This window comes from Trematosphaeria pertusa (assembly GCF_010094035.1).
Source record: "Trematosphaeria pertusa strain CBS 122368 unplaced genomic scaffold BU26scaffold_1, whole genome shotgun sequence".
Classification (NCBI taxonomy): domain Eukaryota; kingdom Fungi; phylum Ascomycota; class Dothideomycetes; order Pleosporales; family Trematosphaeriaceae; genus Trematosphaeria; species Trematosphaeria pertusa.
The window spans coordinates 4831042-4854147 of record NW_022987212.1 but is presented as its reverse complement, the minus strand read 5'-3'; the positions used below and the strand labels follow the sequence as shown (position 1 = coordinate 4854147).

At 53.3% G+C, this 23106-nt stretch overlaps 8 protein-coding genes across 8 annotated transcripts; 4 read left to right on the top strand and 4 right to left on the bottom strand.

The window, feature by feature from the left end:
- Positions 1 to 300: 300 nt before the first annotated feature.
- BU26DRAFT_514091 (uncharacterized protein) lies at positions 301 to 953 on the bottom strand. The gene is made up of 3 exons (XM_033827760.1): positions 858 to 953; positions 460 to 693; positions 301 to 397 (listed from the first exon to the last, which is right to left on the bottom strand). Exon 2 carries the CDS (start codon positions 679 to 681, stop codon positions 505 to 507), a length of 177 nt encoding a protein of 58 aa, XP_033692408.1. The 5' UTR covers positions 682 to 693; positions 858 to 953; the 3' UTR covers positions 301 to 397; positions 460 to 504.
- BU26DRAFT_514089 (uncharacterized protein) lies at positions 857 to 1580 on the top strand. Its single transcript, XM_033827759.1, has one exon. It carries the CDS (start codon positions 1083 to 1085, stop codon positions 1377 to 1379), a length of 297 nt encoding a protein of 98 aa, XP_033692407.1. The 5' UTR covers positions 857 to 1082; the 3' UTR covers positions 1380 to 1580.
- A 1547-nt stretch (positions 1581 to 3127) lies between these two features.
- Positions 3128 to 4117, bottom strand: BU26DRAFT_403289 (kinase-like protein; the record flags this gene model as incomplete). Its single annotated transcript, XM_033822826.1, has 1 exon — positions 3128 to 4117. A coding segment is annotated over one exon (990 nt), but the record flags the coding sequence as incomplete, so codon positions are not given.
- Positions 4118 to 4805: 688 nt separating this feature from the next.
- BU26DRAFT_599907 (argininosuccinate lyase) lies at positions 4806 to 6653 on the top strand. Its single transcript, XM_033835130.1, has 3 exons — positions 4806 to 4938; positions 5014 to 5435; positions 5513 to 6653. The coding sequence occupies exons 1-3, from the start codon at positions 4884 to 4886 to the stop codon at positions 6428 to 6430; spliced, it is 1395 nt and encodes a 464-aa protein (XP_033692405.1). The 5' UTR covers positions 4806 to 4883; the 3' UTR covers positions 6431 to 6653.
- Positions 6654 to 8296: 1643 nt separating this feature from the next.
- Positions 8297 to 12141, top strand: BU26DRAFT_599906 (TRP-domain-containing protein). The gene is made up of 2 exons (XM_033835129.1): positions 8297 to 9077; positions 9129 to 12141. The coding sequence occupies exons 1-2, from the start codon at positions 8783 to 8785 to the stop codon at positions 11687 to 11689; spliced, it is 2856 nt and encodes a 951-aa protein (XP_033692404.1). The 5' UTR covers positions 8297 to 8782; the 3' UTR covers positions 11690 to 12141.
- Positions 12142 to 13532: 1391 nt separating this feature from the next.
- On the top strand, positions 13533 to 13881 carry BU26DRAFT_558788 (uncharacterized protein; the record flags this gene model as incomplete). Its single annotated transcript, XM_033832606.1, has 3 exons — positions 13533 to 13553; positions 13614 to 13794; positions 13850 to 13881. 3 exons carry the CDS (start codon positions 13533 to 13535, stop codon positions 13879 to 13881), a joined length of 234 nt encoding a protein of 77 aa, XP_033692403.1.
- A 527-nt stretch (positions 13882 to 14408) lies between these two features.
- Positions 14409 to 15295, bottom strand: BU26DRAFT_406742 (uncharacterized protein; the record flags this gene model as incomplete). The annotated part of the gene is made up of 2 exons (XM_033822869.1): positions 14409 to 14692; positions 14761 to 15295. Coding segments are annotated over 2 exons (819 nt in total), but the record flags the coding sequence as incomplete, so codon positions are not given.
- Positions 15296 to 15460: 165 nt separating this feature from the next.
- BU26DRAFT_474269 (uncharacterized protein) lies at positions 15461 to 16222 on the bottom strand. Its single transcript, XM_033825498.1, has 2 exons — positions 15772 to 16222; positions 15461 to 15719 (listed from the first exon to the last, which is right to left on the bottom strand). The coding sequence occupies exons 1-2, from the start codon at positions 16120 to 16122 to the stop codon at positions 15621 to 15623; spliced, it is 450 nt and encodes a 149-aa protein (XP_033692401.1). The 5' UTR covers positions 16123 to 16222; the 3' UTR covers positions 15461 to 15620.
- Between the last annotated feature and the right edge of the window lie 6884 nt (positions 16223 to 23106).

Sequence of the window (23106 nt, the reverse complement as noted above, 5' to 3'; positions counted from 1 at the left end):
CTCGAAGCCGTTTTCTTCTTCTTCCACGACAACCACCAAAGCACCGTTATCAGCAACGCTAGCGCCGCAATGCCCCCAACTACACTTCCCGCGATCACGCCGGTGTAGTCTCTCGATTTGGACGGCGCCGCGGATGGCGAGGACGTCGATGAAGCGGTTGACGAAGGGTCGGTAGTAAGAGCGGATGCAACCGTTGAGGCTGAGGACGTCGCAGTCGAAGATACGGTACTAGTTGGCTTTGTGCTGAACACCTCGCCGTTCAGGAGCCAAAAGCCCTCCCCCGCGTCGCAGCACGGTGGTCCCGTAACGCTATCTCCGCAGCAAAAGCTCCCATCATCACACGGCGTGACGATCACATCGTTCCCGGCAGCGTCAATCAATCCTCCACTCGACGAATCTGTGCTCCGCATCAGCGCCATCCATCCGCCCTCACAACGGCCGACTAGAAAGACAGCTTACACGTTCCGCTCACGCACAACTTCAGACACGAGTCGCTCTGCCACGTTATGTCCGTGCATGACTCGCGCCAAATGGCGTCTCTGGCAGCATTGTCGCATAGCCCGTCGTCGCGGCAGGTATCCGGCCCTGTGTCGCTTGTCCGGCAGCACATGCTGTGTGCGGCGGTGCTCGAGCAGGGCCGGTACGCTTCTCGGCCGATGACGGCGTTCCGGTCGGTGCCATTGGGCCAGTAGCCTGCCGGTACGCGGAAATATTAGCAGAGATATAAAAGGAAGACAAAAGAGAGAGCGAAACCACAGCAAGACAAGCCTCAGCCTTGCGTGCCGGCGGCCATTGAGCAGCACGTTGTCCGCGAGGCTGAGACGACGCGAATGGTTGCGACTGCGATATATACGTACATCCTGCGTATGCTACAGCGAAGTAGCCGCTAAAGAAAAGGAGGAGCTCCATCGTTGTGTAGAGTCTTAACGAGCAACTATGTGAGAAGGACTGAGAGGAAGAAAAGATAAGAAGGTTCGCGACGCGAGAAGGCTGATAAAGTAACTCTCGAAGGGACGAGGCTGAAGGATTGTAGTGCAGAACGTGCTATCCGAATCCAGACGAGACTCTGTCTGCAGGTCAGCATGGCAGCGGCTAATTGGATGCTGCTTGGTATTGTGACCAGTGATATGTCGGAGGGGACGCCTCGATGCGCATTCGTACGAGTAGTCAATTGGTCCAGAACAAGATCTGCAGCCTCGAAGGCAATTGGGGGCGGAAAGGAATCCATCCAATTGGACGAGATGGTCGTTCCCCAAGATCACCCTCGATGGTTTATGGCGTTTCAGTGGTGGATACTATCAGATTCAAGAGGGTATTCCAGTCATTGGTTTGATTATTCCCTAGGAAGGCCTATTCAATCTTCAACCCTATACCCATAACTCCGCTCCAACTCTTGCTTTCTAACACGCAACTATCTTTTTCGGCCTCACGTACTCCATTCTCGTCTCCGCTTCTTCACTTCTCACGCCGTTTTCCTGTCCCAAACGACGCAGCTCTGCTATTCCGCGCCCCCCCCTTTTGTCCCTAACTCTTCTTCCCGTCTCTGAATCGAATATAGAGCGGAGTGTCTTCATTCTCTTCTTCTCAGGCCCGAGCCGAAGCGGGCAGAGGTCGCCTCAACTGGTGGAAACGCCGAATAGTGGAGTGGAGTGAAGTGGAGTGTGGAGATGGTGATTGTTTCCGGTCACACCTAACAAGCGTGGCCTAGCTTCGAAGTTCGGCGGTTAGCGAGCTCATGTCATCAAGACGCCGCTGTCCCTCTTCTTCCGCGCGAACATGGGCGTAAAGTCCGTTTCCAGCGTCGCGAAATCGAGATTCCTGTTGGACGCTGGTACTGGCGATGAGGAGTTGGAGGAGCAGAGATCAGGAGTCTGTGTTAGGTTAGAACCTGTGTCAAGGGACCTAAGATGAAGCGGAGGGGCGCTTACTGAACAGACTGAAGCCTGCGAACTCGATCGACTCCTCGCTTCAGCATGCGCTTCGATCGCTTGTGCTTCGTACGTGTATGTGATGCGAAGCAGATCGTGCACCGTAATGTACGTCGTCGACATCTTTCCTTCCCTAACTCCTATCTCTTTCTTGCTTTCCGAGAGACACCTTTAAAACGAAGTTGGGCCAGCGAAGAGGGGTAGCAGGCGTTCAAGTCGATGCAGTGCAGTGCAGTGCAGTGCAGTTCAGCAATCGCCGCCGTACCCTGCAGCTGCATATATACCCCTCATCGTACAAGCGGACATCCCACACCACACCACACGACCGCCCACGCACGAATCCTCCAGACAAACTCCACCTCACCCCCGTTTCAGCGCTACGCCATGCATAAAACCGCCCCGAGTCGGCATTAGCGCCGCTCCGACAGGTCTTACTCACCGTTCGACGGTGGCCCGTGCGCGGGCTAATTGTTTGCATCCGCCATTTCCGATGCCATGTCCGGCGAGATTTGTGATGCGATTTTGGGCCGACGCGTAAGATGTGATGGCTGTTGCCTAGTGGCGAGAAAGGTGGGCGGAGATGAGATGAAATGTCCGGAGGATTTGGCGTGGGCTCGGGGATGCAGGGGTTAGGACCGAGAAGGCCGAGAAGCGGAACACGACGTCGTGGCTGGGCGCAGTATAGATGGAAGCAAGAAAACAAGCGGAAGATGAGCTTGGTCTCGATTATAGGAAATGAGAATGAAGTGAGCTGAGAACAGATAATGCGTTACACATTTCGTCGTCGTTATGAAGTCCGCTGCAGAATGACGCATGGGCAAGCAGGAGTAGAGAGAAACAGAAGCGCTTTTTGAGGAGTCCAACGAGGGTGTCGTGTCCAAGATCATGAAGGTACTCTAGCGTCTTCGTTGCTTACCTTTAACTTTACCCTCGAGATACTGTTTCTCGAGATCCTTAAGGTTTTGAAACTCATTCGACTCGGACCGATTCCTCACCCTAATTTGAACCTTCATCTGACGATCTCGAGCGCGAGTATTCTCTCCAGGAACATCAGAGCCCGAATCAAATGAGAGATTCATTCGGTTGTCCTGGTAGGACGGAGCAGGTGGACGAGCAGGCGGTCGAACAGTTCCGCAGTCAATGAAGAAGCCACTACTTCTTTGAGGCATGGAGGACTTCTCTGCTCCGCCTTTAGCTCTCGTAGCGGTCTCTCTGAGCTTCCGCGCGATGTCAGCAGCCCTGTCGCGCTCACGCTTTGCAGCAAGCACCTCGATCTGTCCTTCGGCAAGAGGAACGAACCAATCCGTGAGGATATCCGCGGATATACGCCGATGCTTTTCATGCTCGAGACACATGCTGTACCAGTCATTCAATACATCGCTGTACGGAGGATTCGGATGCTGCAGCTTATATTTAGTACGCTGCTCCTCCGCAGCAGCATTTATTGGGCGATAGACCACGGGTATGAGATTGCGCCATTTAATGTGATTCAGGTCCTTTTCGTGTGGCGCGTCCATTCCTTGCAACATGACCTCCCGAATAAAAGCCTTGCGGTCTTGGGTAGGGTAGCAGCCGAGAGCCAAGTGCTGGACAGTCGCTCCTATAGCATAGATGTCTACCGCGGGCGCGACAGCTCTCCTCTCCGAGAATGGAGGCCCATATTCTGGGGTGCCGAAGAACATGTGATTGGGCCCTTGTCCTGGAATGTAGGGTACGAGACGCGATATGTCAGCGAGTTTGAAGATTGGTAGCAGAGGGACTTCGTCGTTCCGGCAGCCCGGCGGCCTTGCAACGAGGATATTGGATGGTTTCAGGTCGCCGTGGATATAAGGCACCGCAAGGTGGTTGTGAAGGTAATCGAGCCCCCGGCTCATGTCGACGAGAAATTTCCATATGGATTCCTCTGGCACATAATGACCTGCGTCTACAAGAAGATTTTGGTATTCGAGCAGATCCCCAAGCTGACAGTAGTCGAGAAAGATTCCTGGCGGGATTGGTGCATAATAGTCATCCCAGCCTAGCAAGCTGACCACATTGGGATGTGTGCCCACCATCTTCAGATTCTTCAGCTCCTGTTTCAACATATTGCGATGGAAATCGGTTCCCCTCGCAGGTTGCTTGACCGCGATGTGCTCTTCTTTCCATTTATGGCGCCACAAGCTGACTTTACCTTCCGTGCCTTCTCCAAGAAGTTTCACTCTTCTGAACTCCCTTTCCAGTTGCCGTTGACTCATGAGCATGCGATCCTTCTCCATTTTGACGAAGCGGTATTCGAAACAAGAATGCCTTTGCGTTAAAATTGACTGCCGAGGTGTTTTCGGGGCAGGAAATGAGACTAATCAAGAAGGACGAGACTTTTGTAATAAGATGGTATACGAGCAATAGGAAAGAAATATATGTCGTTGAAAAGATGGGCATGATGAAACGGAGCATTGTGAAGAGCAGCGGCAAAGAAAGGGCACGGGAATAGGTATAGGTTATAGGGCACATAAAGAAAAACAGGACACAATGGGGCGGCGTCTCGCAAGGGTACAAAGGTGAGACAAGACAAAGAAATCATCCGCTGAAGACAGCTCCGCATCTTGGGTTCGCCGTTCCAGCAATGGGAATTGTGCCAAGTTGAACTTTGATGGAGTGCTCTCGGGGGTCACACTCTCTTCATGCTGAACAAGGTGTTGAGAATTGGCGAGAATGAAGCTATTGTAGATTGAGAAGCGATGTATGGGGTCAGAAGAATGATGGGCGTCCGCCGAGAAGAGAACCTTTGAATCGGAAGACTCGTTACTAAAAGTGGCTATTCCTCTTCGAGACAGCACGCGCCACATCAGCCACACAAATCCCTGTCGCCGATACGGAGCTGCATGCTGCATACAATAAATTTTTGGACTGCATGTGAACAGTCACAATTGCGACATATACCCCGAATTCATTCTCCCTCTCTTTGCAGCATCTGACATGGCGTCCACAAAGAAGGTAGCAGAGAACATGCTCTGGGGAGGCCGATTCACGCGTACGTTCACCTCAATTGTCCTTATCTCCCATAGATCATGGAGCTTTGAAGGCTTGATCGTTGACAGCTATACAGAGGGCCTCGACCCCGTAATGGAGCAGTACAATGCCTCGCTCCCCTATGACCGCCTTTTCTACGCCGAAGACATCGCCGGCTCCATCGCATTTGCGCGCGCCAATTTTAACAACGGAATCCTGACCGAGGACGAATTCGCTGCCATTGAGAAGGGATTCGCGCAGATCAAGGAAGAGTGGGCATCGAACACATTTGAGATCAAGGAGAACGATGAGGATATCCACACAGCGAACGAGAGGAGGCTGAGCGAGATCATTGGGAAGGAGATTGGAGGCAAGCTGCATACGGGACGCAGCCGCAATGAGCAGATTGCGACGGATATGCGATTGTGGCTGAGGGAGCAGTTGAGGATACTGGAGGGGTATTTGGCGCAGTTGGTTAAGACGAGTGTGCAGAGGGCGGAGGCGGAAATTGATGTGCTGGTGAGTAGCTACTATGAATCCTCACAACTCTCACCAAATCCGATGTGACCTTTGGAGTATACTAATCTTCTATGTAGATGCCCGGCTATACCCACCTCCAAAAGGCCCAACCCGTTCGTTGGTCCCACTGGCTCCTCTCACACGCAACCGCCTTCTCCTCCGAGCTCGAACGCCTCCGCGAAGTAATCAAGCGCGTGAACCGCTCGCCGCTCGGTTGCGGCGCCCTCGCCGGCAACCCCTTCAACATCGACCGCCATGCCATGGCCAAGGAGCTCGGCTTCGAAGGTCTGCTCCCCAACTCGCTCAACGCCGTCGGAGACCGCGATTTCGTGTTTGAGACAATGCAGTGGGGCTCCAGCTTTATGCTCAAGATCTCTCGATGGGCTGAGGACCTGATCATCTACTCGAGTTTGGAGTTTGGCTTCGTGAGGCTTGCGGATGCGTATAGCACGGGAAGCAGTCTGATGCCACAGAAGAAGAACGCCGACTCGCTCGAGCTGATAAGGGGCAAGTCAGGGAGAGCGTTCGGGCATATGGCTGGTCTATACTGCACGATTAAAGGCCTCCCAACGACCTACAACAAGGACCTGCAAGAATCGGTCGAGCCCCTCATAGACCACATTAAGACCGTCGGCGACTCGATGCAGATAGCTACCGGCGTCCTGTCAACGCTCACCATCAACTCTGAGAAGATGAGAGCCGCTCTCGCACCCGAAATGCTCGCCACCGAGTTTGCAGACTATCTTGTCCGAAAAGGCGTCCCATTTCGAGAAGGCCACCACATTTCCGGCCGCGTCGTCGCTCTCGCGGAGGATGAGGGTGTACCCATGGACAAGCTCAGCCTTGAGCAGTTGAAGGGCATCGACTCTCGACTGGGAGACGATGTGGTTGAGTGTCTGGACTACGAGCGCGCTGTCGAGCTCAAGAGCGCCACGGGAGGAACGAGCAAGAGCGCGGTCATGGAGCAGATCGAGCTCCTGAAGAAGCAACTTTGAGCATCTTCCTATGCGAGAGGAGTGTCATGAGGAGGTTACTTTAGTAGACGCAGCGAACCTTCGGCGTTCCCGGTATCAAAAGTTTTGTCGTTTGATTGCCGTGTGTGGGATAGGGGGAGCTTCCGGTCCCGAGTAGCGAGCGCTATAAATGTACGAATACATACCCTTCTATCTTCCACGCAGTTCCACAAGCTTAGAGAGTTTGCGAGAGCGTGTAGTCACCAGTATACAGGGACCCAGCCTCGAAAGCTTCGTCAGCGTGACCATTTACTTTAATCCTTCTATGCATTCATCGCTACAGAAGGCCATAAGATAGGCCGATCGCTCTTTTACGCCTTACATATTCAGGAAGCACATTTTCCCAGCCGCAGATCTAAGGATCAGAAATTGGATTTCCTATTTCATCACTGCTCGGTTCTCTTTTCCTCCTTCCTGCATCCTGAAGCGTCACCGAAACCGGCGATCGTCTACCGTACTAAGTTGATTCCCATAATTCTTGTAGGGAAGGTGCGGATATCGTAGAGAAGACAGATTGATACCACACATGAGCATCAGAAACCACGGATCAGCATACCATCACGATTCCTCCAAAGAGGTTTTCGAGACGAAAAGCCACTCGCTGCGCGGATCAGCCGCTCAAGCCGGGATGACGGCAGAGGCGGCGCCGGCCTAATGCGGCGCCTGCGCATCATGACATCCTTCATGCATACCACGTGGAGGCGCGTACGCGTGCATTCGCAAGCCCAAGGCTCACCGCTGGACTCGGTTCTAGTGTTTCACAGCCGCGATTGGACTGAGATGGCCCGGGACGGAGTAGCGGGCGTCGACGGCGAGAGACTGAGGCCACCGACATCACTATCGGCTGATAGTGGTATGTGAGGCCAAATGGATTGAGACAAGTGTAGAGCTTTTCACGGTGAAACTGGATTTTTGGATACAGTGGGATTACTCTTATTGGACGGTGCCCTGCATATCACGAGGCTGGCTAGGCTGGAATGTTTGGAGCGCGAGAATACTTGCTGTGAGAACTCCATTTTCCTGGAAGCGGTTTTTCATAATGGAAATGAATCAAGTTGCTTCTATCGACTTGGTGGTGCTGGAGAATGGGCGGTGACGGAATGCTAGCTTCGGCGGTCGTCATGGCTTGTGATGCTGGGCAGCAACGTGCGAGGTTGTTTGATGGCCACTAGAGCTGTGACAGTCGTGACAGCGAAACGGGATTCCGTTAGAACAATCCCGGGGTAATAAGTATCAGATATTATTTCCGTAACTTCGCACCCCAAAAGAAGAGCGTCCTCTCGCCGTTGAGCGCTTAGAGTTGCACGGACAATATCTGGGACCAGCATTCGGCGCGCTCGGAAGACTTCTTGTGCGCGGCTACGGAGCCGGAGGGTCAACGACTGGATGGCAGCGAAAGCAGGCCGACCCCATGAGGGAGAGGTCACAGTCATGCGGCCCATTCGGTGATGATATCCTGGTGTGCGATCCCTCAGATCGCGTTTGATCTTTCCTTGCCTGCCACCGCGCTGCACCTTGCCCATGACGAGTGCAGCAGAGCTAGCACCAAGCAAGAATAGCTGCGGCAGTGGGTGAAGCTTAGCCTTCGGCACGTCGCACGCATGCTGCTGTGCTGCTGTGCTGCTGTGAATGCGAGCAACAAGCGATGGGTTGGCAAGCGAATAGTCTTCCTCTTAAAAAGTGGACTTCACAAGTACATATGCTGCACAGCAAGCGTGTTTCCATAGGAGCGCTCCAACGCCGGCCAATCAGTGAATGCGCGGGCGTTTTGTCGTGGACGTGTCGTCAGCCGCTAGCGCGGAGCCAAAAAGTACCTTCTTTGGGAGGTGCAAGGGCTTGCCCTTTTCCCCAGCGATGGGGATCCGCGCCCACCCTTAAACCGCTCATTCTGTCGCTACAGTACAGGCTTCTTTCCCTCTCCACTCCCTCGCTCGCTGCCCACCCGTCGCGCCCGCTCCTCTCCCGCCGCCCGACCGAGCGATGCAACCTTCACTCGCTGTCCTGCTTCGCTAACGCGTGTGTCCCGACTTTTGCGACCGACCGACCCTCGATATTGCGACCCAACATCGATATCCTACCGAGACAACGCCAATTGGCGCCCCAGAGCTGGACTGAGAGCTAGCTTTACGTCTGCAAGGCCCATAACGTTCGTTCCGGAAGAGCCGGCCCATAGCGACCATCGGCGTACATCATACACGCTTGGCATCCAAATTCGGAGGCTCGCTGCCGTTTGTTTTACTGTATGCCCGCAACCAGACGACTATCTCGACAGCACAAAAATACATAGGCCGTTGAAGCTTCCCGTCGCCCTCGGGGGCAGCTCAACCCGCGAAAATGACGCCCTCGCTATCTCGACGCTCGCCATTCGCGCTCCTGCTCGTGGTACTGTCCTTCATCACTTCCACCCTCGCTGTCGACAAGCCGAAATACGTTACTGCGACAATCGACGGAGAGCAGGTCCTCGTGAAGGACAACAGGCAACCGGCGCTATACACTGGCAATTATGGGGATTGTATGGGCGGTAGCAGCATCAATGTCACCCGCTTTGATGCGGCGTACTACAAGGACAACATGACAGTTCTCTTCCATCTTGGAGGAGAGACGGCTCTGAAGAATGAATCAATAATGAGTATGCGTTTCGGTCGTGAGTCGTCCAGAGGCAATGGCTAACAATCGCTAGTGTACATCGGTGTCTTCGCCTACGGTGAGAGCCGGTTCGATCTGACTTTCAACCCATGCAGTGCGAACATCTACAGCGCATGTCCGATAGAAGCTGGAACTCCTATCGAGGCGAACGGCATTATCCCCATCAGCCAGAACGACGTCGCTGGCATCATTCCGCTCGCATTGTCCATCCCGGACTTTGAAGGAGAGGCCATTCTGAGGATCTTCTCCAATTCCACCCAGACTGAGATTGGATGCTACTCTGCGATTGTTACCAACGGCAACACCTTCTCCCAGCCAGAATCTGTGGGCTCGATCCTTGGCATATTCACCTTCGTGGCTGTCATCTCGTCGTTTGCTACTGCCATATACGGCGACAACATCCCCGAGATGCGCAAGCACTACGCCCATTCGCTTTCCGTTCTCGTGGTGTTCGCTGTGTGGCACCATATCTACTTCAGTGGCGCCCTCTCAATGAACTGGCCTAGCGTGTTGGTTGCCTTCTGGAGTAACTATGCGTGGGCCGGAGGCATGATCTACTCTGAAGCCATGCAGAATTCGATCAACAACTTCATCGGTTCGAACAAGGGCAATACCACCGCTGTAGGCGCAGCAGGGACGGGCGATTCCAATCCTGGGCTTGGAGGCGGATATGACATCCACCAAATCTACAAACGAGACGTCTTTCCCAAGGCCTTGAACATCCCCGGTCTAATGCGACGGAGCAAGTACAACCGTGTGGCTCGGCATCTGGAGAAGACTCTGGCGAAACGAGAACTTGTGAACTCGACCGACGGTTTCTCCTGGTATGGAAATCCCGTCAAGCCAGGCCTTCCGCTGCCTGGCAATTACTCCGGCTTCGCCGGTACTCTTGCGCAAGAGAGTATTCCAGCCTCGAATGCCTTCATGACTGGCTTCCTTTGGTTTCTGGTTTTGCTCGGCATTGTGGCTTTCTCGGTCATTGCTTTCAAGTTCGCTCTGGAAGGTCTCAGCAAGACAAAGCTCATGAAGAACGACCGATTGGCTTTCTTCAGAGCCCACTACCTAGGATACACCGCACTGGCTGTTCTCCGCACGCTCTTCATTGGGTTCTTCATGCTCATATTTCTCACACTCTTCCAGTTTGCCTACCTGGCGTCAGCTGGCCCAGTTGCAGTAGCATGCATTGTGTTCCTAATCATGCTCATCGGCGTGGGTGGACTTGCTGTGTATGCTTGCTTCTACAGGATCAAGTTTGGCAGTTACGTTTCGGAGCCAGACCGCTTGAACATTGAGAAGAGGAGGGTTCTAAGAGTCATCCCTTGGTACGGGTTCTCACGAAACAGCGAGTTTCCCCGATCCGAGGACAAGGCTTACGCGGGATCTTTGCCGTGGTGGTCAGTACGTGGCGCGTCCGAGGAGAAGTCCATTCATGACGACGAGGAATTCACGAAGAAGTTTGGATGGCTCGCTTCCCGCTTCCGCAGGACCCGCTGGTGGTTCTTCACTGTATGGCTTGTGTACGAGTTTGTCCGAGCTTGTTTCCTCGCTGGAGCTTCAACTCAACCTATGGTTCAGGTGTTCGGCCTCCTGGTCGTGGAGTTCATCGCATTCATCGGCATCATCATTATGCGGCCCTTCGAGGGCCAGCGCCTGAATGTCATTGTGGTTTATCTCCTTGGATTCAGCAAGGTTGCCACGGTCGCACTCTCTGCGGCGTTCGATACCAGATGGAACATTCCGCGGATTCCTGCGACGGTCATTGGCATCGTCATTATCGTCATTCAAGGCGTTCTCACCATCATCGTCATGATTGCAATCATACTGGGAGCCATTACCAGTTACATGTCAGTCATGCGAAACCGCGAGACGATCAAACCGAAGCGATGGGTCCCGATCCGTGAGAAGTACTTCAAGCATATCGATTTCAAGGAGAAGGACATACCACGCCCACCGTCTCCTCCCCCGCCAGAGCCAGAACCAGAGCCTGAGCGGCCCAAGGTTCCTTACTTCAGCGTGAACTCCTTTAGGAGGATGGCCAAGATTGAAGACGAGGATCCCGAATTCATGAACGAGGTCAACGGTGACTTTGCGGCATCCCAAACTTCCCTGCAAGGAATTAGAGAAGGTATGGTTGGAACGCCAGGTCAACACAGCAGGGCACCCAGCATCCGGTCACAGATGTCTTACTCTAGCCTCCCGTATGGCGCCCGCGTTCATCGAGCGAGCTGGAGCACTCAAGACTTTACCGAACAGTACGCTCCCGGGCGACGGCGGACGATAAGCAATTCCATGAACTACGCTCCGGTGGGGGGTATAAGCCGACCAGCGAGTAGGACTCTCCCTGCTATCAACACTCGCTTCGGAGGCAGTAGTGAGAACATGAATCGTCATCCGAGTCCGCTCAGTACCACTCGACCTATCACGCCAACATCCCCTGCACCCGGTGGCGACGCGAGCCCGATTTCTAGACCGAAAAGCAAGCCTAACATGAGATCGAGGCCCCAGCTACAGACCCTAGCCAGCGAGCACGGGATCCCTCCGCTACCACAGACCAGGAACGCGAGGGAAGTGGCGAATCCAGGAGTCGCCGAATGAGGAAGACATGTACCGCAAAGTAATAATACCGGGGATATTCTCACCAAGCAGCTTTTGACAAGCTTTACGAAGTAACGATACGAAATCCATAGGCTCAAGCCATATCGCGCATAGCCATACCGGGTCAGCATCGGCGTTAATGGACAGCATTTCGGGCGGATATCCAGCATTCAGCATTTAGCGTTGCATGACACTCTCACTCTTTTACGACTACGGACTCAAAACGAGTCATCTACATTCCTTTTCCATCCCCTTTGAATGGCATCAGACTCATCTGCATCCGACTCCGCGACGGACGTCTCGGGCGCTGTGGGATAATTACGACAGCATCATGCTGGGTATTTGATAGGCTGGGAGTCAGGTGCGGTGGAGCTAATAAGGCTTGTACATAGTGACCAGGCCTGTATGATAGTACTGAGCAGATATCTTGAAGAATGAATAGTTCATCTCACCTATTGTATGCTCTTCGTTGTGTTTTGTATCGTGCTGTGTATCATTTCAGGAGCCTTTCGTTCGATGTATGAGCAGCCTTTCTTGCAAACGTAGTCTTGCGGCAAAATCTCCGGACCATGGAACCTTAATGCCGTCTCGCTTCGTTCCATACAAGCGGTAATTGCATCCGCCTCCACGTGTAGAAATTCCTCGACTAGCCCTGGAGGACGACGACACCGCAATCTCAAAGAGCCGCACATTCCAGCATCTCCCAGGAAACCGCTCGAACGATAGGTCCTGCGATGACAGCATGTCCAATCTCCTCCCGTGTCGTACAAGATTTCGATTCCCCTGACCCTGTTCCTGCCCTGTTTTTCCACCCCTGCTCAACCTGTGGCGTCACGCACCTCTCATAAATATGTAAAAACCGTTCTAAGACTTCGGTTCTTGGGGTTCGCCCTCGCTCATTCAATCAGCGTCTCCGATAGAGAACTGCTGTGGCTGATGCGCTGGCTACGTCACGGTGAATTCACCCGTTCGGGAAATCTGAGCTTGCACAGACTTCCCGGGAGGACAAACGGATATGCAACGCCTATGGGTTTAGATGGGCGGAGGTGTGACGTCTGGTTGGTACGATAAGGCCAGTCCCGCCTCCTTCTACTTTGCTGGGCTGCCCAGGTGAGAGCCGAGTGAACTCATCACGGCATTTCTATCCAGTGCGGCTTACCTATTCGGCATCAGCAGATGTCGATACCTGCGCCGCATCTCGATCGTGAGAGGTTCCAGCCACAGCGCATCGTTCCGCATCGGGGCGCGATGACGTCGAGCAGCGAAATAAGCTTGTGGCGCGTGTGGCGCATGACAGGCAGAACGCGGGCGGAGCAGGGAACATCGCTGCGGGCTTGGCTCGATTGGGACGGGCGACGGCTATCACTGCCTGATGGGGGGACGTCAGACAAAGCAGCAGGTTTTGGCAGCGTTTGCGGGACGCACTGACGATGATGGGATTTTGCGGTTGGCAATCAGCAATGGCGTCTGCAGGCGCGTGCGTGCGCTTGCCGAGATTGTGCTTGAGTGTGGGCGTGACGTCAGGTGTAATTTGGGGAAGGAAGGCGCTTTGTTTATAAGTGAGGTGACCTTCCGCCAGGCTCGTGTGCTACAAAACCTACCATCTGCATACCCCCCCTTCGACCTGACACCTGCAACCCACCGAAGAACAAACATTCGAGCTACGAGGTCCATTGCTTGAGAACACAAGCTCACGGTATGTCCATCCAACTCATCGACCGCCGCCCGCCGATGAAAAAGAAGCTCAATCAATACTAACAGCCCTCGCAGAAACATCTCACACCCAACCACCACACAACCAAGCCAACCCCACGCAAAACTACCACACACCACTACCGTCAAAATGGGCGCCGTAGTATCCTGCGTACGCTATCCCCCTCTATTCCCACCTCCACCCTCCCGCGTCCGCTAACCTCAATTCCAGATCAAATCCATCCTCCGCACAATCGGCAACTGCCTCATGGCCATTGTGCACGCCATCGGCGCTGCCTGCATGGCCGTTATCAACGCCATCGTCGCCCTCTTCGACATCATCATCTCGTGCCTGACGTGTGGCCGTGGCGGCAGCCGGCGTCGCGGCATGAAGACGAGGGCCCATCATACGAGTAGAATCTAGTAGGCACCCGTCTTGTCTGATTCCTTGCTGAGCAGCGTGTTTAGCGAGGAGGATGAGGCGGGAGCTGCGCGTCTGAGGGGATGAGGCGCGTGTACCATGATTGAGCCTCTGCGGTTGAGGAGGTGCAAGTTTCTCGATTATTGCGATTTTTCCTAATACCCGGGGTTGAGCATGGGGAGGATGAATGCATTACTTCATGACGATCGAGATGTATAGATACCCCGCTGTTTGAATCGATTCATTCAACTGCAACTTTCATGTCAACTTGCTTGCGAATCGTGATGATACTGATACCACGAGGAAGATTCGTTTGTGATATTGTCTTACCATAGCCACACCTATTCAACCGAGGATATTGTGATACGCACTCCTGACGGAATCGGCGCAGATCCTATGACCTTGCCCCTCATTCCTTTCGGCCCAGCGCAGCGGTATATTCCGAATCGACCCTTTCGCAATGCCATTGCTGTATATGTCGACTATGTGGGTAGGATGTAGCTAGGGAAGTCCGATTATATCGCAGCTTCTCAGGGCCTTCGATTGCGCCTTTCATCACGTCGAGGTATCGATTGCTCATTCTCTCCACATGATGCTTCTTCATCCAGAGACGGGGAATGTCCCCTTTGCCCTCACGCAAAGCGTTCCGCTCAGATCTTCAAGCGTGGCATTGATAACCACAGAGCTCTCAGCCTCGGCGCGTTGTGTCTTCTTCGTAAGGTCTTTCCACGACGGTAGCCAGGACTTTGCGGGCGCGGGCTCTGGGTCTGGTGGCGGAGCGAGCTGGGGTAGATTGGGCTTTGCGAAGGATGCGCGGAGGACGTAGAAGTTGGTGTTGTTCGTGGGTTTGGCGTACGTTACGCTCATCGAGGTTGGGCGAGCGATTGAGTCTGCAGCTCCACATGAGCGAACCGCTCTTCACTCGCACCAGGACTTGAAAGCAACAGATGATACCTACCAATAGACACATTCGGCCCTGCAACCATCCTACTCATCGCATCCTCAAATATCGTTGCAATAGCCCCTCCATGCGCCAGCCCCGGCCACCCACTTAATGAACTCCCAATCCACACCACCGCCACCAGCTCTCCCGTCTCCGCGTTCCAAAACGCACGCTGCACGCCCAGTCCCTTGAATCCCGCCATGCTCTCGCCCGTCAATGTCCTTGTCTTCTTTCCCCAATCATCTTTCGACTCGGTGATGTGCCGCTTGATGTCGAGCTCCACCCAGCCTACGTGTGCCGCCACTTTTCCGGCCTCGGGGAGCGGTGTATCGGAGTGGAGATGGTAGGTTTGTGCGCGCATGGACTTGACGACCGGGAGCGCGTCGATGTCGGCGGAGAGGGCTTGGAGCTCGAGCTCGTCTTCTTGCGTGCCGGGGAGAGGGAGAGGGGGTGGGGAGGCGAAGTTGCGGACCATGTAGCCGAGATACGCGCTCGTTGTGAGGACGAGACCATACCACATGTAGGAGGAGCGGAAGCGGCGGCGTTTCGGGGGTGCTGGTGTGGGGGAAGCCGCGGTTTGGGCGAAGCGTTGGTGCCATTTCGATGGGTATCTTCGAGGGATGCGTATTTGCCGGAGGAAGGGAGAGCGTGTGCGAAGCATGGTGGGCAATTGCAGCTAGCAGGGTGGCTAGGTGGGTGTGAACGTGGGAGAGTTGAGGCTTGATCGGAGGTGGGCCTTCATGACCGAGGCTCGTGATTCTTGGCATTGAGCACCGTACTTTACACCAACCATGTTTTCTCCCTCAAACACTGAATTCCATTCGAAATTCATGAGCTGCTTCAGATAATACAAATGATGTCTCTTGTTGCCTTCCTTATTGCAGATGCTCCGAGTCAACAAACCGCGACTTATTCAATCCATCCCAATGCACAATCTGCAGCTCCTTGAGATTCACATCCTTGAACATGCGCACCTAAACTATGTCAGCCATCCTTCTCGGACGGCGAACGGGTAGAACAACTCACGTTGACTGGAAATATATCTGGACTTTCTCCAAACTCCGGCATTCTCGGATCGAAGAACACCGAGCTCCCACACCTACCACAGAACAGATGCCGGTTCCTCTTGATACCGAACGAGTACGACTTCAGCGCCTCTTCACCGCTCTTTATGTCCACCTGTTCGCGTAGCGGATACACTAGTAGGTAACCATTTCGAGAACAAATGGAGCAGTTACACTCGACGACCTTCTGTTTGGCAAGAGGAGGGGAGAGCGTTACGGTGTACTGAACGGTACCGCAGTGACAAATGGCAGAGTACGTTTGCGAATCTGAAGGATCGAAGGTGGGAAGGTGCGGGAATTCTTCGTTACTCATTGTCGCTGGAGTGAGGCGAACAGAGGCCGTTGATAATAGTATAGGTCGGTGTTACTCGAGTAAGTGCACTTTGTGGCCTATATCAGAGCTTATATAGACTTACTTGGATTAAGGCAACAACAGTCTTGCGACGACGTTTTACTGTAGCGGGCTTCCGAATGACTGGCAGATATCGCGCTTGGCTGCATTGCATATGTCTCCGGCTTCTCTCCGAGATCCGAAATCCGACGGCTGATCTCCGCATCCCTCACACATCAATCCGTCGACGAGGGAATGAGCAGACCTATCGTGCTACCCAAGTCAGAGGAACTAGGAAAGAGGATATGCCGTCTCGTTACTCCATGAGCGGAGCATAATCCTTCTTCAACTCACGATATCCCTAGAAATGGAATTGGCTCGAGCCCCTATCCCTTCAACGCTGCGACCAATGCGATGCCAATGTGCGATTATGGAATCAGATATATCTCGCACAGGAGCTAGATTTCGTAACACAAGCCAATCATCTGCCCACTGCTGTTCAACGCCCGTCCTAACGCCTGCGCATGTTCCACCGCTTTCGCCCGTCTAGCGCGACACCTCCACCGATCCTGTACCTCTGCTACACCAGAGATTCTGTCCGACGACGAGACGCGTCACTGGGTTCTCCAGCTCTGCGTTCCACACGGTTTGTGCGACTAACATCGCCGCGCTCTCCGATTGGTGTCTCACTCCGGAGACGCTATGCCTTTGGGGATTCTCCAAGGGAGCGGATGTGTGTCGTACTGACGTTGAACTAGCGCCGGACTTAAGGCTAGGTTGCCTGGCTTTGGGATGGAGGGACAGACTAACGTAGCGTTGGACCGAGGGATACCGTGTGGCAGGTTACAGGCTGAGGTCTGTGCGAGGTTTGATGAGGGAGGCGCTTGACGGATGGATCGCTGGGATTTAGTCGGCGCTTATGGGAGGAGAGATCCTGTTTCTTGTGAGTGAGATCTGGATCATGCTTTGACTAGTTGATCTTCCAGAAGAGTAGCTTGAACCCAGGACCGATTGCTTAGTCATCCCCCTTTCTCAAACCCCCACGAGTCTGATGAGTAGGTCGATGTTGACTTTTCTACGTTCTCTATTATATAACGCATCATTAACGCATCGTATCCAGATCGAGGGCCATCAGGGCGGAAACTTTCTGCTGTTCGGTATCCACCACCGGTATCCCTTGATAATGATGATCATCGGCTTCATCACCATGTCTCTCTCTTTGTTCTTCATCTCATTATCTTCTCACATCAGTCACGCTTCTGGGGTATAAATTTCCCCTCCTACACTTTGCTCTCTCCTCACTCTTCTCCGCCGTGCATTCCGCTCTAAAAGTGAGAGGGAAACTGAGTTATGGCCCTCTGTTCCCGGTCTCTGAAAACGCGGTCGACAGGGACGTATGTCTTCGCGCCTTTTCCGCAAAAGCATGGAGACGACTTCCATGGGTCCTCTCCTTGCGAGCGCAAATGACGCCTAAAAGCCATCCGCATCATGTATAAATGGACTGAGGCTCCGTCGTTGAGCTACGATATCCAAATGGCAGAAGAAGGCTCTCATGGCGGCAGCCTTCGCGGCGACTTGCAAGTCCCCACCGAACTAGCATTCCAAACTCAATTGGAGAAATGCAATGTCTCTCTCTCTTCTCGGCCACCGCGGATATAAAAGGCCAAGGTCTCACTTCCCTACACGAATTCATCTTCAAGGCGCTTCCCTCGGTACTAAAACATTCTTTCGAGATCCACATGTGGAGCTGCACCGTTGCCTTCTTTTAAGCTATCCAAATAGCCTTCAAAGATATCTATGGCGCTTTGTTGGTCCCGCGGGACACCAAAATACTCTTAACAACTCTCGATGGGGGCGCGGAGAGAGCAAATCCGCAAGAGCAAGAAGAAATGCCGGGATTGTCGTGAGATCTTCAACAGCACCATATGCGGAACTTATGCAGGGGGAGCACCGAAAACGTTGTCGACCGAATGAGCATGAGGAGCCGGAGGGACATCGCGGCAACGAAGTCTATCAGCACCCCATAAAGATATTTGCAAAGTACTCATGTGCTCGGAGGCAAGTGCTTCTCTTTGACCGATGTGGTCCGCGCTTCGCGGACGATACGTCTATATAAAGCTGCCGTCTTCCCACTTTCTTGCCTTCCCGCCTGGTACGCGGTCTCACTGAACTCTAAAATAATGCCACCAACCCTTCGATGTCTTGGTCGGCGGTTCGGCTGCGGATGACTAAAAACGCGGTCCCTGCAGTACATGAACCACTCCTCTTCTCTCGCGCTGCTCGCATCTCTCTAAAACGGCCGAAAAAGTGAGCGATGCGGTAGAATGTAGATCGTGACCTCAGCAATCTGATGTGGAGACTCTGCGCGTTCGCGTCCGAAGGAGCAACGAGCATGGTGATGAAGTGACGCACTTGGGGATGCCGTCACCATCAGCGGGGGAGGATGGTAGTGCCGATAAGACGCATCTGGATGTACCTCTTCTGGAGTCTCATTTGGCGCGTGATCTCTCCACTCTATCTAAGGCGGAATATTTAGGTATGTCTCTTGTTGAGTGTGATGGACGGATTGGAGACGGACGGGGCTGGAAGTGGCAGGGGAAGGGTAGAGGGGGACATGCGATATCCAGGGGAGTGCTACGTGCGCTCTTTGCATGGAGATTAAAAGTCTAAAGCTCTTCGTGGTAGTTGATAATATCATCAACCTCGCTTCGTGCGGAAGACGGGTGCGTGATTCTCCGCCTTCTTCCCTCAACGAGTACATAAACCCTGGCACTTCTACCGTTTCCTTTCCCCACACCTTTGAGCTTGACTCTCTAAAAAGAACAGGAAGCGAGGGCAATGTCTAAAAGATCAATTTCCCAGAGGCTATGTTTGCTCTCCTCCTCCGCCTGCTGGCTTCATGGAGCACGCGCCTTTCTTCGTATAGAAAAGAGCATATGTTTTGATAAGAGCTACCTCTTTTGTAGAAGTGCATAGGAATTATATATCTTTCCTTTCGTAGTGCGGAGACGTGAACGAAAGCAACCAAAGCATTGAAGCTTTAAGGCGGAAGGCGGAAAAGATGAAGATGTGGAAGCCATCTTTTTGGACAGCACACCACGCCCGAACTCTGCGAGGAGAATTAGGGAAGTACAGTGCTCCGTTGGTAAATTGGGCACCCTCCCCTTGGCAAGTCCCAACACATGGGAATGCTTTGTTCATTCTTTTCGCGCCGCGACCGGCTTCGGCAGGCTTTGACTCTAAAGTGATTCCTTAGCCATGAAAATTTCACCGAAACATGAAGTCCCCAACATATTGGGTAGCATTTTCGTTTCAGATGCGTCCTACAACATTGCCGGCAAACGCTCGTCTTTGGACGGCGACTCCAAAGCCGTGGATCTTCTCAAAAATTGTTTTAGTCTCTTTCCCGAAGCCAGAGGTAAGTGGGTAGAAGACGGAGTGATGAAAGGGGACATGGGGTTTATATATAATTTTTCCCCGCTACCACGGAAACGGAACAAAAAGATACCGTGAGGACGCTGACGGATGGGCTGGTCGCTTGTTGGGACTGATGACGGCGTACGACCGTTGCAACCGTGGAACCAAAGTATAAATTGGTTCCGCGCACCCGCGAACTTCCTTTCTTCTCTCACACACGCACTCCTCCGAATCCTGGAATAAAATTATGAAAGCCGGAAGGGCATGCGGACTCGCAGTGCGAAAGCTTCTAAAACCATTATTCAACAAGTTGTATGCTTGGCCTCCTGTCTGCACGGGAACTTCAAGGCTCTTCCACGGAAATGGGACATCGTACACAAACATGCTTTCCCAGCCACCGCGTCTGCGAGGAAACAAACTACAACACTGTCGGAACATGGGAAGACGGATCGCTGCTTCTGGGCTCTAGTCTTGCTCCCGCCATTCCTTCCAGATTCAGCTCTTAGCGCACTCTGGAAGCTCCCATCAAAACATCCAAATCCATTCCTTTGTGATTGTATGCTCGGAATTCCTCTCTCTGGTCACTAAAGAGCTGTCGACAATTTGGATGGACTTTCCTCATTCTTTCCTCGAAGCCCGTCCCACTGGATGGATCACGTCTAAAAGCCGATGACATTCGAAGTCATGTGCGAACCCTGGACGCACTCCGCTCGCCATGAAGCGTAATACGCTTCCTCGATATACAGGGTTTCGTTGAGCCCGAAAACCTCGCACGTCTTTTCTCCCTGCTAAAATTCAGCGGCTGCACTCTGCATGCCTGGCGTCCCTCTATGCTCTTCACTTATCGAGCCCTTTGAAAAGCTCCTCAGTAGCTGAGCTGATAAGCTCCATCTTGTGATCCTGTAGTCATAGAAAACCTATGTCAAGCACAGCGCCTGTCTCACGGAAAAGGGCAAGAGTCAGTCACATGTGCTGGATCGCCTCTCATCGCGAGCTGCAAAAAACGAAAAGCTGGGATCCTGGAATGCATGGTGCCGCCGTCAAGCTCATCTAACACGTCTAAAAGCATACCTCGAGCGCATTCATGCCCCCGGCCTCGAGCAAAGCTAAAGTCCCATGAACTCTACAATGCCACCGACCGCGCATCGATGAGCTCTTCCTCGCTCCATCCTCCTTCCTCCCCCAGAGTCTACTCCCACCGCACTGCCCTAAAAGGCACCTCACGTACAGTCATGCCCCTGCGAATCGAAGCGACCAAACCAGGCGAGACCAGCGTGTATGCCCTGCCCTGGCCCGCCTTTCTGAACTGCTAAAAGGCAATGACCCCCACAGCGATGTTATTTCGATGCCACTCGACCGAAAACCACAGCACGTTTCTCCCATGCTTGCCTCGCTCTCCCGCTTCCTCTTTCTCCAAAACAAAACCACAACTAGCTAGCTAGCATGACCTGACTGGATGTCATCCATCCGGGGCCCCGCCCCTCACCACATCTCCTCTCCAAACTGTCGAACTCTAACCGCAATGTTGCTCCTACCATGCGATACGGTACAATACGGCCTCCGCAGACCAGATGAGATGAGGAATACCATGCACATTCAGACCACCATGCCACACCCCAGACCACTACATTGTATGTCTAGTTAAATTCCGCCCAGCTAAGAACTACGGACCGGCGCTGGCGCGGAGGCTTGCACACCTTCCCTTGTCCTCTGTCTCGGGTCCGGGGCTAATACTACCGCAAAACCAATTCGCCTCTCCAGAACTGCCGCCAGGTATGTTCATGTCCCCAGCGTTGTGCCGCACTAAATCAGAATCCGAGGCAATCGATGTCTGCATCCGGACCCCTCGCTTGCGGAAACAGGTCCAGATTACGGCGGTGTGGACTCTCTCTGCTCTCCCAAACCACCGAGGACGCAGAGATGTGGCGTTGCTCGGGAAGGGAACGAGGCGTAGAGTATGCGAGATGCCGTGCTGTGTTGTTTGTCGAATTCAAAAGCCTAGCCAGGAATCTCTATGGCGGGGAGCGGAGAAGAGAAGAGGCGTCCAAAGAAGCTTCGAAGAAAGCGGTATGGAGGATCAAAAGCACGAAGGAGGCGCGCGATCTGGCAGCGGAAAGGCGGGGCAGAATGCCAGTATGGGAGTCTATCTACGTGCGCTGCTGGGCGTTGCTGGTCGAATGAGTTGAGGAGGAGAGCGAGAGGGGAGACGGTGATCATCATCACGATGAGAAGGTGAAGCGCAAGAGCCAGGCTAGAAGAAGGGTGGTATTCAAGCTATTCAATTCATGACAACTATAAAAGGCTATTGGGGTGCGTCGAGGGCTTCAGTCCCTTCCGCCATATGTAAACGTCCACCGAGCAGCATGTTCCGTACCAAAGCCGCACCCCGAAGACCCCGTGTGCAGGTTACGACAGACTTGTGGTATCGGTGAACTGCCTTGAATGCTTCGACCGTTGTATGGAGATGCGCAAACTAATTGCGTAGCGGAGAGAAGACTCGTTCGGTTACCTCGCGGTCGAAATGGCGAGAAAGCAGATCTTCAAGCGCCTGGCTCCGAACCAAGAAAGCGCTGTAACGAGGAACACAAGTCCTATTGGAAGGATGGGCTGTGCTCTGCTTCCCCATGGAAACAATAGTGGGCGAATGACCATGAAGCCATTCAAGCGAGCATGCGGCATCGAAGTACCTTCTCAACGGACCTTGGGCGGCGCGATGAGGCTCTGCAACAATTAGCAAGTATCTTACCTACCGCGTCGCCTCCTGGGAGGCTGAGTACACCCGAGTACGTTGCCAACTGTCGTTGTCTCGGTATAGTGCAACCGTAACATAACCCATCCCATCTAGGAAGGTCGCAAGTTTGTCGCCCGATGCGACCGCATCAGGAACGATCGAACCCGTCCTTGTCATCGGCGAGAACTTGCGATCGGTAGAGCGGAATCAGGTAGGTATTCTGCGACCGACGCGTCCCGACCGTAGGTGATGTGGGGCTCTGTCGGGCGTCTTCACCGCGAGAACCCATATAAGCTGAGTATGCGCTGGCGACCCGAATGGTGTTTATGACTTGTCAAAGTGCTCGTTGAGGCTAAATGGTGTGCTTTAATGTGGTAAGACGCTGCGAGCGAGCTGGAAAGGGAAGTGTGTGTGATCCGGTTCACCGCTGGTGTAGTCCTTAAGGATGTCGCGCATGAACAGGGTCCTTAACATAGCAGTCAGCGACAGCGAGAAGGCAAATGCTCTTGAACACCCGCCCGCGTTTTGATCCGCAATTTCTCGGTCGCCCGGGCGGTAGCCGCTTGGCGAATGGTCGTATTCTAAACACGGCAATTTCAATCGTGGTCAAATCTGTCCTTTGTTAGTATACTGCTTATTGCAAACCCAGCAAATAGTAACAGAACATACCAACATTCTATGGGTAATTCTCCTAGCTATACCTTGGGGCGGCTAAGATGCCCAGACAGGTATATCCTAGCCCCATCCCCAGATCCGCGCCATATCGATTGCAACACGAGGCGTATTCTTATTCTGAGGTAAGAGATGAGTCGCGTAGT

Excerpts from the sequence above, each read along its gene's own strand:
- BU26DRAFT_514089 (XM_033827759.1), top strand. The coding sequence starts at position 1,083 with ATGGCAGCGGCTAATTGGATGCTGCTTGGTATTGTGACCAGTGATATG.
- BU26DRAFT_599906 (XM_033835129.1), top strand. The coding sequence starts at position 8,783 with ATGACGCCCTCGCTATCTCGACGCTCGCCATTCGCGCTCCTGCTCGTG. Across the intron at positions 9,078-9,128 it reads GAAGAATGAATCAATAATGA|TGTACATCGGTGTCTTCGCC; the intron begins GTATGCGTTTCG and ends AACAATCGCTAG.
- BU26DRAFT_474269 (XM_033825498.1), bottom strand. The coding sequence starts at position 16,122 with ATGAGTAACGAAGAATTCCCGCACCTTCCCACCTTCGATCCTTCAGAT. Across the intron at positions 15,720-15,771 it reads CAGATATATTTCCAGTCAAC|GTGCGCATGTTCAAGGATGT; the intron begins GTGAGTTGTTCT and ends GACATAGTTTAG.
- BU26DRAFT_599907 (XM_033835130.1), top strand. The coding sequence starts at position 4,884 with ATGGCGTCCACAAAGAAGGTAGCAGAGAACATGCTCTGGGGAGGCCGA. Across the intron at positions 4,939-5,013 it reads CTGGGGAGGCCGATTCACGC|AGGGCCTCGACCCCGTAATG; the intron begins GTACGTTCACCT and ends ACAGCTATACAG. Across the intron at positions 5,436-5,512 it reads AGGCGGAAATTGATGTGCTG|ATGCCCGGCTATACCCACCT; the intron begins GTGAGTAGCTAC and ends TCTTCTATGTAG.
- BU26DRAFT_514091 (XM_033827760.1), bottom strand. The coding sequence starts at position 681 with ATGGCACCGACCGGAACGCCGTCATCGGCCGAGAAGCGTACCGGCCCT.